We start from the raw sequence: 12,839 nt of genomic DNA, 5'->3' as shown, positions 1-12,839 counted from the left end.
TTATTCCTCTGTCAGTCCTGCTGTTTAGTCCTCTATCAGTGATCAGGAGTTTGCTTCCATCCATGGTTCATATTATGTCAATGTCCACTAGACTAAAGAGCCAGTTTGAAGCTACACACTGAAGGTACTTATAAACCAAAAGGTGAATTAGATACAGTCATCTTGTTGATAAAAACAAGGAAACGGAACTGTCCAAAATCCAGAATAGGTAGAATTCTTTACATCTCCAATTGGAAGTAACATACTTCTTTTTAGTACTCAAAAAGTAGCTCTTTTGTGTCTTTTCCCTACAGCTTTGCCAGCATTTAAAAAAACGTGAAACCTAGAAGTGAGGAGAGTATTTAAGTGTCTGTCTTACTAACATATACAACCATGGTGATGCCTACCACATTGCCCTAGTCTTTGTCACTGCTTATCTCTCTACTCCTCTAGGAACTACTCTGTATTGAAATTAACTTGACTGGTACAGTTATTTACTTAGATCTTGTTCTCTATTACCTGACTCCATTATTAATTTATAATCAATATCAAGCTAACTTATCTCCTGAGTTGGATCTCTCAACCATTTTGAACACAAGCACAATATTACCACTTCTCTAGTAAATTTTAATTTCCCTAGTATCTGAGATAACATTTTAATACACACTAGTGAACCAGAAAGCTGCCCAACCACTTCCTTCAGCACTCCTGTGACCAAGTCAGTAGACTTTGTTTATTACTCTCTCCTTCCAGATTACAAATTCTAAAAGTATGTTGTTATCCTTTTGTAATACATGAATGTGATCATTCAAATTGTAAATTTAGAAGAGAAATAGATCAAATATTTCAATTTCTATGCACCATTATAACAATTTTAATATGCCCCCCTCGCAACAGAATGTACAATTGCTAGGACTTTTTTTTTCCCTTATATATATAATTGGCCATACGGTACCAACAATAAAATATTTTGGATAACACCCTGTCAAATTTCTATACTCTACAACTCATTGGCTATCAACCGATGTTTATTTCCTTTTTTTTAATGACATGCTGTTCTTTTGTTTAACAGCCTTCAATTCCTCCCTGCACCAGAATGGGCATTTAGTTCTCCTTATTGATGACATAATTGTGTATTTTTTGCTCATTAGCTTAAGTCTTCTTAAAAGCATTCTAGTTTTCATTCCCATTTTTCTGCCTAGGAATATTTCACACCCATTCAGTTTTCATTAATTGATCTCCACTTTATTTGCTGAAGTAAACAGATGCTAACTTCACTGATGTCAGTCCTGTTTATACAGTCACTGGTTTTCTAAATCGATATACAGAAATAAGCTAGTTAAAGTAGTACAAACTTCCAGTGTGATATACAGTTCCAGCACATGCTGTACAGGTGCTTATTATACCTTTACAAACCAGCCACTGAAGTGCTCTTTACCAGATGAGAGATTTACCTTGATGCCAAAGGCAATGACATGCTGCCCTCCCAAGGCCCTGCCACTTGACACATTAAAAATAGACCAGCACCATTCGAATGGAATGCAAGTCCTTTCCTAGAAAAATAATCAGCACTGCAAGAAGGAGGTCCAGAATTTAATATTACTCCATATCACATATACATTTTTGAAAGTAAGGTATAGTTATGAAATATTTGAAAATAAAAAAGTTGGTTACAGAAATAGTGATAAAAACGTATCAAATATTTATGACCAGCCTTTCAGAGGTAAGTTAGAAAACCAAATGGTGATAGCTTACTTGTCTCTTTCCTCCTGAGATAGTGCTCTCCAAATAACTAGGTTTAGGCGCCTATTAAAGAAAGCAAAGCAGTTTTTAAGGGAATGCACTTCCTTATGCATCTGATCATCTCAAAACTAGCAAATAAACAAAGTTTCTTAAGATTTCTGCACTGATTTGTACTCCGAGAGCACTGTATCATCAAATTGTATCCTTATCATTCAGCTATGAAATTATCAACTGCAAGAGAAGATAGGAAAACATCATCTTTCATCAAGTAGCAATATGACTATTTCAGAATCATAGGAGGATTAATGGCAATCACTGCTGATTTCTGCCAGGATTTTCTATGGATGGTTCTTTTCAGCACCAGCAAGCTAAATAAAATAACAAAACTGATTAAATGCCAGTTAAGCTAAACACATTTCCTCCAGTTAAACAGTTTCAGAAAACCGTAGCCTAAAGACACATGGAGAGCAATGCTATTTTTTTTTTTTTTCTGCTAAGATAACCCCTCAGTTGTGCATTCAGGTTTCTACTTCATTAAATTCTGGCTATAAAGAAAAACTACTGACAGGAAAACAGAAGTGATTATCCCAAAGCAATGCAGTTCTGAGATCTTTTAAAAGCACCACTAAACTTTCTGCTTTTGCTTTTTAGATATAAATTATAAACTCTTATTGGGTCATCTAGCTTACAGTTTTCTCTATTAACATCTCAAACAATTAAGCCATTACTCAATTACTTCACAGAATCACAGCCATAAAAAAAAAAAAAAACCACAAAACCAAACCAAAATACCACACCACACACCATGCCCATCAAGCCATGTCCCACAATGCCACGTCCACACGCTCCTTGAATACCTCCAGGGAGGGTGACTCCACCACCTCCCTGGGCTTCATTTCATACTATAGAAATAAACCTCTACCTATGTTCCTAATTGCTGTAATTACCAAAAAATTCCCAAACTTCCATTGGAAATACAAGAACAAATTCATTGTTAGGAAAAATTCAGATTGTAACCATTAAATTTTTAACAGTCTTGCTAGATTTACTGATGCATGTACAAAAAAGTTCATTAACACCAGGTTTTCAATATGAATTTCTTGCTGAATTATTTTATCTACTAGAAACCAAACTCCAGCATTTTTAGAATTTAAATTACTTAGTTCATTCACAATCTGCAGTCTCAGCATGCTCCACTGCCTTTTTCATACTTCTAAATGCACACACTCGTAACTAATAACTCATTTGTAAAAGCCTCTGGCTATACAAGATCATACACATTTTGAGGCTTCCAGCATTTTTCTCCTTCAGTACCGGATATTCTCTTTGTCAGAGCACAAAATTTCTGCCCTCGCCACTTTTTACCCTCTTAATCTGATGCTAAGGTCAATCTATGTATGCAGAAGATATTGTCATACTTGCTTCTGTTCCTGAAACCTGTGTGTCCTGCCATATTGCCTCATATATAGATGTCAGAATAAATTTGTGACCAGTCACTATTCACAAAGCTGAACTGCAGCCTTTGCAAATTCAATTACTGGAAAAGTACTGTGGCATTTACAGCAAAATAAATTTGACTGGGTTGCTGTTTCACATGTATAGGAAAAGAAATGAGAAATCTTTTTTACATTGTCAATTATAAGGATCTTCAGGCAGATCTCTCTTCTATACACCTTTTTCACAGAAGTAGGGAACTCAATCCTACTATTGGAAATACACTGATTCATTGACTTCTATGCGTAAACATAAGTAAACAGTAGTCCCAATCACCAAAGTTTTAGGGAGACTGAAAATGCTGTCAGTAGAAGATCATCAGAGTTTAAGCAGCAAACACTTCTTTCCCTCAAAACTGAAGTCAATACATGTAATATATTCGATGGTATGGCACAGCAATGAAAAACTTGATTTTTTTCAGAAGTCACCGTCAAAAATACACCACTTGAACTTCTTATCAAAATGAGTGACAAATCCAGATTTCTATGAGTTCTTCATCAGCATGATAATAACAGTATTGTCTCACTGACAGAGCACACAAAACCAACAGATTTTTCTTCACTGAGTTCCATTAACATTAGAAATAGCAAACAGCATTTGCAAATCATAATTCTTGATTTTTACCACAAAAGATGGATACATTTAGAAATAGGAAATGGAAATGAAAAAGAGAGCTATTACACGCTTTAAAAAGAACTGGTATGATCATAGAGCTACAGAGGAAAAAAAAAACTTAAAGGGCCTCAGTGGAATTCATCAAAAAACAAAGACTAAACACTTGTCATCAATGGTTTTTTGGTCATATAAAATAATTACATCTGTAAATGTTATTAGAATACAGCCTGAAAAGATACCTCATTTATTACAATAATTCTAGTCAAAGCTCTCGTAAGGTTACTGAATGGCATTATTAGTCAAATAATTGCATTACTTCAAAAAAATGCACAAATTTCGATCAAGGAAAGAAATAACTTAGAGATCTAATGTCCTTGTCCTGTTTACTTCTGATGTGCTTTTACCAACATTTAATTAATAAGCACAATACATATCTCTCTCAAAAAAAAATAATTAAAATTGTCAGTATCTTGTCAGCCTCAGTTACACTCTTGCATCCATAGTTAAGTGCTAGGCAGCTGGCAGCAAAAAGCAGGCCGCTAATTTAAATGTCAGTCTATGGATTTAGGAGCTTAATTGTAAATTAAAAGTCTGGCTACCACTGTATGTTTAGGGGAGATTCCTCCCCAGGGAAGCCTGCTTTCAGGTTTATTCCCAGAAAGTAAAAAAATTACTTTTTTTTTTGTCATTGAACAATGATAATATGAGCAACATGTTATTTGTTATCTCCTTGCCTATTATATGTTTTTTTCATTCTGCATCTTTTTTTAAAGAAAATAAACATTTCTTCTACAAGTTGATGGTGGATTAAAGCGTGTCAACATGCAGAATTACCAGTATTGAGCAAAGCGTGTGTGAGCAAATACCCACTATATAAGAAAAATGTGAAATTAGACTGCAAACATGGTAAATTTCTAATGAGTAGACTTGCCTTTCATAGGATTTAACTGCTTGTTCCAGCTTCTCTTTATAGGCATCAAGATTCACTGCCTGAAGATTAATTAGTGTAATCCGCTTCTTGTCATTGCTAACATGGGCCAACGGTAGCATCTATTATACAATAAAAGACAAAGACTTCATTTATCATACAACTTTTCCTCCACCAGAATAACTGAATGCCCATGAGTACATGTCCAAGGATCAGAATGGATAGAAGGAACACTGGAAGGCTGCAGAAAGAAAGATCTAAGCACCCCAAAGAAATGTCAGAATTGAGACATCGTTTCCAGCCTGTTAATAAAATCTTCTGAAATGATACAATCTCCTTATGCAGAAGTGCAAATTAAGATTCCTAACTACTAGTTAATTCTAACCAAATCAGTATTCTCAAAAAACTCACTCTAATAATTGAAGGGTAGGTCAGAAGGGAGACAAGCATGTCTAGATCATGACCATATTGCAGATTGTACCGCTTTAAGACAACACTCTCTTATACTTATTAGCATCTAATTCTAGCATACAGGTGTGATAGTTACTTATTTAAGTGTATTTAATACTCTATTCTGTAGGACCGTATTTTCTAAGGAATTAAAGTACTAAAGATGGAGAGACACATTTTTCACCATCACATTGATCACCAAAGTGTGAACAGGGTGGATTTGCTAACTGAAACTAGTCTTAATTAACCACAATAAGGTTTAGGAACCTAACCAGGTTGGTCAGAATCAGGAACGTCAATACCTTTCAAATCTCACCATACAGCATCTACAAAAATCAACTTCATCATAAAATAGAAAGTCATACACTTACAAGCAGATCTTCAAAAGGCAGAGAGAGGGGTAGAAAAGGATGACAGAGAGGAGGATGGATGCCTTCCCATCTCTCAATCCAAAGTCCCACTACCCTTCAGCCTCTTAAATTACTCAGCAGTTCATATAAGAAAAGCTATTTTATATATCAATGTCCTGATGATGATTATAAACATAAAAAGTCCAAGAAAGAAATGGAGATGATGGAGAATGCTACTCTCCCCAAAACTTGTCTTCAACGCATATAGTTGAGTGGGAAGCTTCTCCAAGTGCCTGTATGAGATCAGGATATAGATGACAAAAAGATGGATGAGGTTCAATTTAAATAAAACTAAAACCCCTGTTGGGGGAATAAGGCAAGCAATCAGAAAATAAAACAATAAGAAGACTTCTTTAATTAAGAACATTTTTCAGTGAAGTTTATTTGTGTTTGAATCATCACAGCCTAGCTAGATTCCAAATTACTGCTGTATGACCATTTTTTTCAGAAGCAGTGGTGTGACTTTATATTTCCCTCTCTTTCTGAGGGTGTCTTTTCTCTGGTTAATAAATCAGTGTCACATCAGTGCCAGACCACATCAAAGCTCCTCATATTAAATTAATCTTAAGATCACTTAGAAGCTAAAGTTAATGGGAACATGTCAGTGAAGTACCTTGCCAGACACAGATGAGGTAAATCTCTGCCCAGAACTGTGAGTCATGAAATCTGGCTACCTGTTATTTCCAGGTGGAGTTTGAAAGCTGAAAGGCAAGGAACTGAAAGTACCCTTCTTCCAGTTCCATACTGCCATGGTTGCTGTCTGCTATGTTACTCAAACCAAGTTTATACAAATTCAGCAAGGCTTCACCATATAGAAGCCCTCTCCTACATTCCCTTACAAATTCCTAGAGTAACCCAAATACAAACAGCACCATTTGCAAAATGAATATTTAATACAGTTTATAAACACTTTGAATAGGAGAGGCAGACAAACATAAAAACATTATTACAGTATTGAAGAATAAAACCAGAATGGAATGCGTTCTTAGCAAATGGTAAACTTGAAATATCATGCATGCTTTGAGAGCAATGAAAACTGCTCACGAAGACAAGTGAAGTTTGACAGATTCAGCTGAAAGAAATCACAGGGAAGCTTTTTTAGTGCCAAAATGTTTTGTCATTTTCTAAATTAAATACTTAAGATTTCATATCAAAAGAATTCACTTGTTCCAAAATGGCTTTTATTTCAAAACCAAAATTTCAAATTTTTAAAGACAAAACCAAAGCACAATAACCCTAGAAAAATCTTTCTTATTCTAGACTGAACAAGATGTTTTGGTTGGCTGAATCTGAACGTGATTCTTTTTAGCAAAGCATTGAGTCAAAACTCCATGACTTGCAAAGCTGTACGTAAGATGCCACAATCTGCAACAGATACTCACATGGTTCTACAGGGAAGGTTTTCTCCAGAGCTACCATAGCATAATTTAGACAAGCCACCAGACCAATTTTTTTTTTTTTTTTTTTTCTGGATATGAATCTGATGGGTAGTTTAATGAATCAACCTCTTTGAAATAACTCAGGTGAAACTGACAGGTCACATAGAACTGAAAACACCAGGTCAGCCTCTTGTTAATGAGCAGTTGTCATGGAAACCTTTTGCTTGCTGCATCTCCAAGGTGAGAAAACTGTTCATAGTTACTCCATCATCGCTGCTAGCAAAGAATGAAAATAAAAATTATACTATCCCCAGAAAAGCAAACAAGGATGTCTGCATTCCACACCAAGAAAATGAAGATCTCTGAAGGAAGAATGCAAAAATGTCTGTACATTTATTATCTTCAATGAAGTCTTTTGAAGTACTGGAATGATCAAGATTCTTAATCAATTTGTTAATGTCTCCTATTCAAGTGCTATCTCTAGTCTCAGAACCTATTTTCTGCTTTTTCTTGAGGGAGAGCGGGTTCCATAGCTCATAAATTCCACCTCATGTGCAACCCCCAATCTTCTTTTTCCTTTCTATACTCTGCTTCAGATCCAGAAAAGTCAATGCCTCTACACACAGAACAATAATTTTCCACTGTCTGAGAAACTGAGTGTCTCTATACAACTAATGGGGATTAGCAGGTATGAAAAAGTGCTAAAAATGAGATATTATTTTGTGTTTATATCTCTGAATTTAAAGAAAGGCCATGGATCACTGTTTAGATTCTGAACAGCAGCTGTTCATTCTAAGACCACTAAACTGAAATAGACTCCCATAAGCTTCCACGAACTGCCATTAAAAATTACCTGTACATAGCACTTGCTGAATCATAGTTTTGACTATTTTCAGAGACCATTGTTTTACAGACTACTGTTTTGCAAATAGAATTTGAAATGCAGCTCAGGATTTTCTGGAAAGGGTTTGAAGAAGTCTTCATTTAGAAACATGGCAGAAAGAGTTCTACTTAGTAGGTGTATTCAGAAGAAGATGGGAAAAGAAGTGACTGCTCAGAAATCAGATGTAAGAGTTATGGGAAAGTAAAAAAGTCTTTTGTTTGACGTTTCACTTAAGGTAGATTGTTTTGTACAGTTTAGTAATCATTGAATGTCTGAACTTTTTGGAAAAATGGCTATTTTACATCTGAAATGTTAAAATGTACATTTTTTTAATGCTTTTGATGCAAAAAGCCATCTTTTTATTGCATACCAAAAAAAATCTCACACTTCAAGAAAATCCTTGAAGGTCTTGGTTTTGACTTGCTTTTACTAAAACAAGAGGATCTGCCTTTGCTTCCACAATCTGCATGCTATAGCAAAAATTCCCATTCCTAAATTTAAAAAACAAACATGAAAACTTTAAAATGTGCAAATGTATACATTTGTTATAAATATTTTACTTAGTTCTATACCACATCCTATTCCAAAACCCTTGCTCACCCCTTATTATTTAAACAGATGCTGTTCAGCTTTTTCTTTGAGTATTGTTTAAAGAAACAGGTTTTATTAGTTATAATGAGCTGCAACATATTCATACGACTTTCACAGGATGCATCACACAAGAATTAGAGCAACTTGCCACAAAATGGATTTCCTTTAAGTGGAATGGCAATTACAGCTTCACGATACACAATTCATCGTGAATTTTGCACAATCTGTTTGATGCTGTCCCACACAACATTCTTGTCTCTAAATTGGAGAGACATGGATTTGACGGATGGACCACTCACTGGATAAGGAATTGGCTGGATTATGGCACTCAAAGACTTGCGGTAAACAGCTTGATGTCCAAGTGGAGACCAGTGACGAGTGGCATTCCTCAAGGGTCAGTACTGGGACCAGTGCTGATTAACTTCTTTGTCGGCGACACAGACAGCGGAATTGAGTGCACTCTCAGCAAGTTTGCCAAAGAGACACCAAGCTGTGTGTCGTGGTCGACACGCTGGAGGGAAGGGATGCCATCCAGAGGGATCTTGACAATCTTGAGAGGTGGGCCCATGCGAACCTCATGAAGTTCAACAAGGCCAAGTGCAAGGTCTTTCACATGGATCAGGGCAATCCCAAGCACAAATACAGGCTGGGCGGAGAATGGATTGGGAGCAGCCCTGAGGAGAAGGCCTTAGGAGTGTTGGTTGACAAGAAGCTCAACATGAGCCGGTAACGTGCGCTTACGGCCCAAAAAGCCAACCGTATCCTGGGCTTCATAAAAAGAAACGTGACCAGCAGATTGAGGGAGGTGATTCTCCCCCTCTACTCCACTCTTGTGAGACCCCACCTGGAGTACTGCATCCAGCTCTGGGGCCCCCAACATAAGAAGGACATGGACCTGTTGGAGCGAGTCCAGAGGAGGACCACAAAAATGATCAGAGGGCTGTAGCACCTCTTCTATGAAGACAGGCTGAGAGAGTTGGGGTTGTTGAGCCTGGAGAAGAGAAGGCTCCAGGGAGACCTTAGAGCAGCCTTCCAGTACCTGAAGGGGGCCTACAAGAAAGCTGGAGAGGGACTTTTTACAAGGGCATGTAGTGATAGGACAAGGGGCAATGGCTTTAAACTGAAAGAGGGTAGAATTAGATTAGATATAAGGAAGAAATTCTTCACTATGAGGGTGGTGAGACACTGGAGCACGTTGCCCAGAGAAGTTGTGAACACCCCATCCCTGAAAGTGTTTACGGCCACGTTGGATGGGGCTTTGAGCAACCTGATCTAGTGGAAGTGTCCCTGCCCATGGCAGGGGGTTTGGAACTAGATGATCTTTAAGGTCCCTTCCAACCCAAACCATTCTATCATTGTATGATTCTCTGAATCTCACAATTGTCTACGCCTATCAGAATTAAATTCTAATTACTGAATTCCAATACTTTTCAAAAGGTCTTAGTGGACACATGTAAACCTTGAGAATGCACAAATCCACAAACTGTGCACCTGCACGGTTTTCCAAATGACTTTATGGACCTAAAGTACATACTCCAGTGAATTAACATGTATCAGTAGAGGCTGTGGTGCTCAAGAAATTGCTGAACACCTGATGGCTGCACACTGCCACCAACTGGTAACAGTGAAAGAAAAATACATAGCTCTAAAACTTAAGAGTAAAGCCTGCAAGAAATACTATTAACTATCAGTTTTATCTTCCTACTGATGCATGAATGAACATTCAGATATGCATTATACATTTAGTGCACATAAACCATCTACAATGAACACTAGAGAATGCAATTATGACATTTATAGAAATGAATAAAAAAATCCTTTTGAAAAGTACCAAATTTTATGTTTGCTTTGAAACCGCATAAGAGTTTTACCTCATCAAATACTTCAGAAACTACACGCTTGTCCAGAACTGGGGTGTATTTGGTAGCATGAGGGACAGCTGTAGGAGCTAAGGCATCCATGATGGTGAGTCGCCTAGCAACCAAGCCATGAGTCTTTAACCAAAGAGCTGAAGATATATCTAAAGAACTAGAAAAAAAGAGTCTGTAAGATGTAGCACAATGTAGAAATGTATTTAAGAAATTTGAAGTGACTGAATAAAAATATAAACTGTAATTTTTGTGATCTATCTATATATGCACATACATACCTTTTAGATGTCCTTTTCACAGCTTTCTGCATTTTCAGATCTAAGACAAAACATTTGCATTTCATTATCTCACCATTTTTGTGCACACAAAAGTATACATAAATAAGCTGACATATAATAGCATCATTTTTTTATTTGAGCCTACTAGCAGTGTCACAAAGACTACACAATAATGCCTATTTCAGTTGCTAAATTAATCAATGAGAATTATGTTTCCTGTATTTCTTGGTGCTTAATCAATAGTAACAGTGTTACTATATGCCTCATGAGCCCTAATTAATCAATGAGGAAATTTATAAAATAGGTGGGGAATGATTTAATTTTTAGAAAAAAATTTAACTTTGTGTGCATTTCTTATAACCCCAAAAGTAAGATTAACCAATTTACTCCCCAATTCAAGATGTGATAACAAGTACTATCACTAATGAGATGGCCAGGAGGGGCTACTTTAAGGTATACCCCACTATGAGCATCTGTATAAAAGCTATATAAAGAACTAAAAATAAGATGCTGAAATGTAAAAAAGTCAAACATATTTAAATATCATAGGTGAGGTTTTAGAACAACTTAGAGGACCTATCATAAAGTTCAGAGTTGCATGAATTACTGAGAGAAATGAAATTTTTTTCCCATTGGAAATACTCTACACATCCGTTTGTCTCAGAGAGCATGTTTTTTGCAAGTCTAAGCATATTAATAAACTGCAACCTCCTTTTACATTGGTACCACAGAATTTGAACCACCACTCTCAGCTTTAACCTCAACATTGAACATAACTACAAATTACTGTATCACAACAACAATCTATTATTGTATCATAACAAGATTCTTAAGATCTATTTATTCTGTTGATAAGAAGCAACTGTGATATCCTTTCAGCAGTCTAAGGCATAGCTATATCACAGCTGCCGCATACTGTGGACATAACTAAGCTGTTGTAAACTAAATAGTTTGGGCACTGGTGGGAGTCTGGCTGCAGCTGTAACGACCTTGTTACAATACCCTCCTGTGTGTCCAGCTCTCTGCATCTCTGCTGCGTTCTGGTCCTTCATACTGCAGGCCTGCACAGTTCTGCCTCAAATGAGGTGCTATTAGTTACAAATGCAGCAGGAGAAATGTTATCGTCTGCCACACCCAGAGCTTCCTGTTCTGTCAACTTGCCTTTGGAAATGGTTGCACATTTCATGCTCTTTTTGAGAGAAAAACTCTTCTTTTCAGGAGACATTCCTTCCTCTGGGCTTTCTTCCCTAGATTTCACACTATGGCTCAGGATTCTCAGCAGACTCGTCTTTGTTTGCTCTGTAGGTGTTGAAAGGGAAAGAAAGGAAGAGCTAATTTACTGCTAAAATACATGCCTGGGATTTTTGAGTTCCTCTTTGGTATCCAGTCCCAATTTTTAAAGGACTGCCTACACATGACCTCAAACACAAAATTACTTCAGCACTAATTTATACTTTGTACTTTCCCAAGGGTGAAGACTTCTTTCACATCAGCCAGGTAAACTTGGTTTCAGACTGCATACACAGGATACTTTAAAGAGAAATGTAGTGTTACAGGTGTAGTAAGGAGAAACATTAGTGTAAGTAATACTGTAATTAGTGAAACATAGACCAGCTCTTCATTCTTGCCAATGATCTACTTATTTCAAATAAAAAGAAATAAGGGTTTAATATCTACTATTAAAAAACTGCTTGCAGAGCTTTTAAAATATTCTGTCAAAATGGTTAATCTTTCATCACAGGGCATGTGATGAAGCATAAATGAGCAGACATTTGTCTGTCTATTTGGGTCAAATGAGTAAGATGGCTGAAAAGTAAAAATGAAGAAAAGTTAGTTAGAATTTCAGAAAGATGGTTAATTAAATCATCAAAGGCTTCATTTGTTCCTACAATGAGGGATGCTTTTAGCTATTTTCAACAGATCTTTTCAAGTTAGTGAGTAAATTATGCTAACAACTACAGTTCATTTTAGTGTTACCTGCATATAATGCTTTCTTCCTTCGGGCTGGACTGTCAGCAGTGGTTTGCCAGGTTTGCTGATGTGGTGTCAGTGCTGACTCTTCTGAAGCACAGCACGGCCTACTGCTAAGAGTAGTACTCGGCTCTTCAACATGTTCGGTTACAGAAGACACAGTATGTGTCTGCTTGTGATTACTGCTTGTAAGTGGCAAAAAGAAGAAACAAGCAAGAAATTACTTAAAACATTTATCACTGGTTTA

At 36.6% G+C, this 12,839-nt stretch overlaps 1 protein-coding gene across 1 annotated transcript in view; it reads right to left on the bottom strand.

The window, feature by feature from the left end:
- The window catches only part of VWA3B (von Willebrand factor A domain containing 3B), a 71,552-nt gene that overhangs the window by 19,892 nt on the left and 38,821 nt on the right, over positions 1-12,839 (bottom strand). The window contains exons 16-21 of the mRNA XM_059815546.1: positions 12,599-12,774; positions 11,756-11,920; positions 10,622-10,661; positions 10,344-10,500; positions 4,763-4,881; positions 1,735-1,785 (exon numbers count right to left, since the gene is read on the bottom strand). Of these exons, the coding sequence (XP_059671529.1) occupies positions 1,735-1,785; positions 4,763-4,881; positions 10,344-10,500; positions 10,622-10,661; positions 11,756-11,920; positions 12,599-12,774 (708 nt within the window). The remainder of the gene's footprint in view (positions 1-1,734; positions 1,786-4,762; positions 4,882-10,343; positions 10,501-10,621; positions 10,662-11,755; positions 11,921-12,598; positions 12,775-12,839) is intronic.

The sequence above is a fragment of the Gavia stellata genome, chromosome 1 (genome assembly GCF_030936135.1).
Source record: "Gavia stellata isolate bGavSte3 chromosome 1, bGavSte3.hap2, whole genome shotgun sequence".
Classification (NCBI taxonomy): Eukaryota; Metazoa; Chordata; class Aves; order Gaviiformes; family Gaviidae; genus Gavia; species Gavia stellata.
Note: the sequence above shows the minus strand (reverse complement) of the source record. Positions and strands in the feature narration are given on the sequence as shown.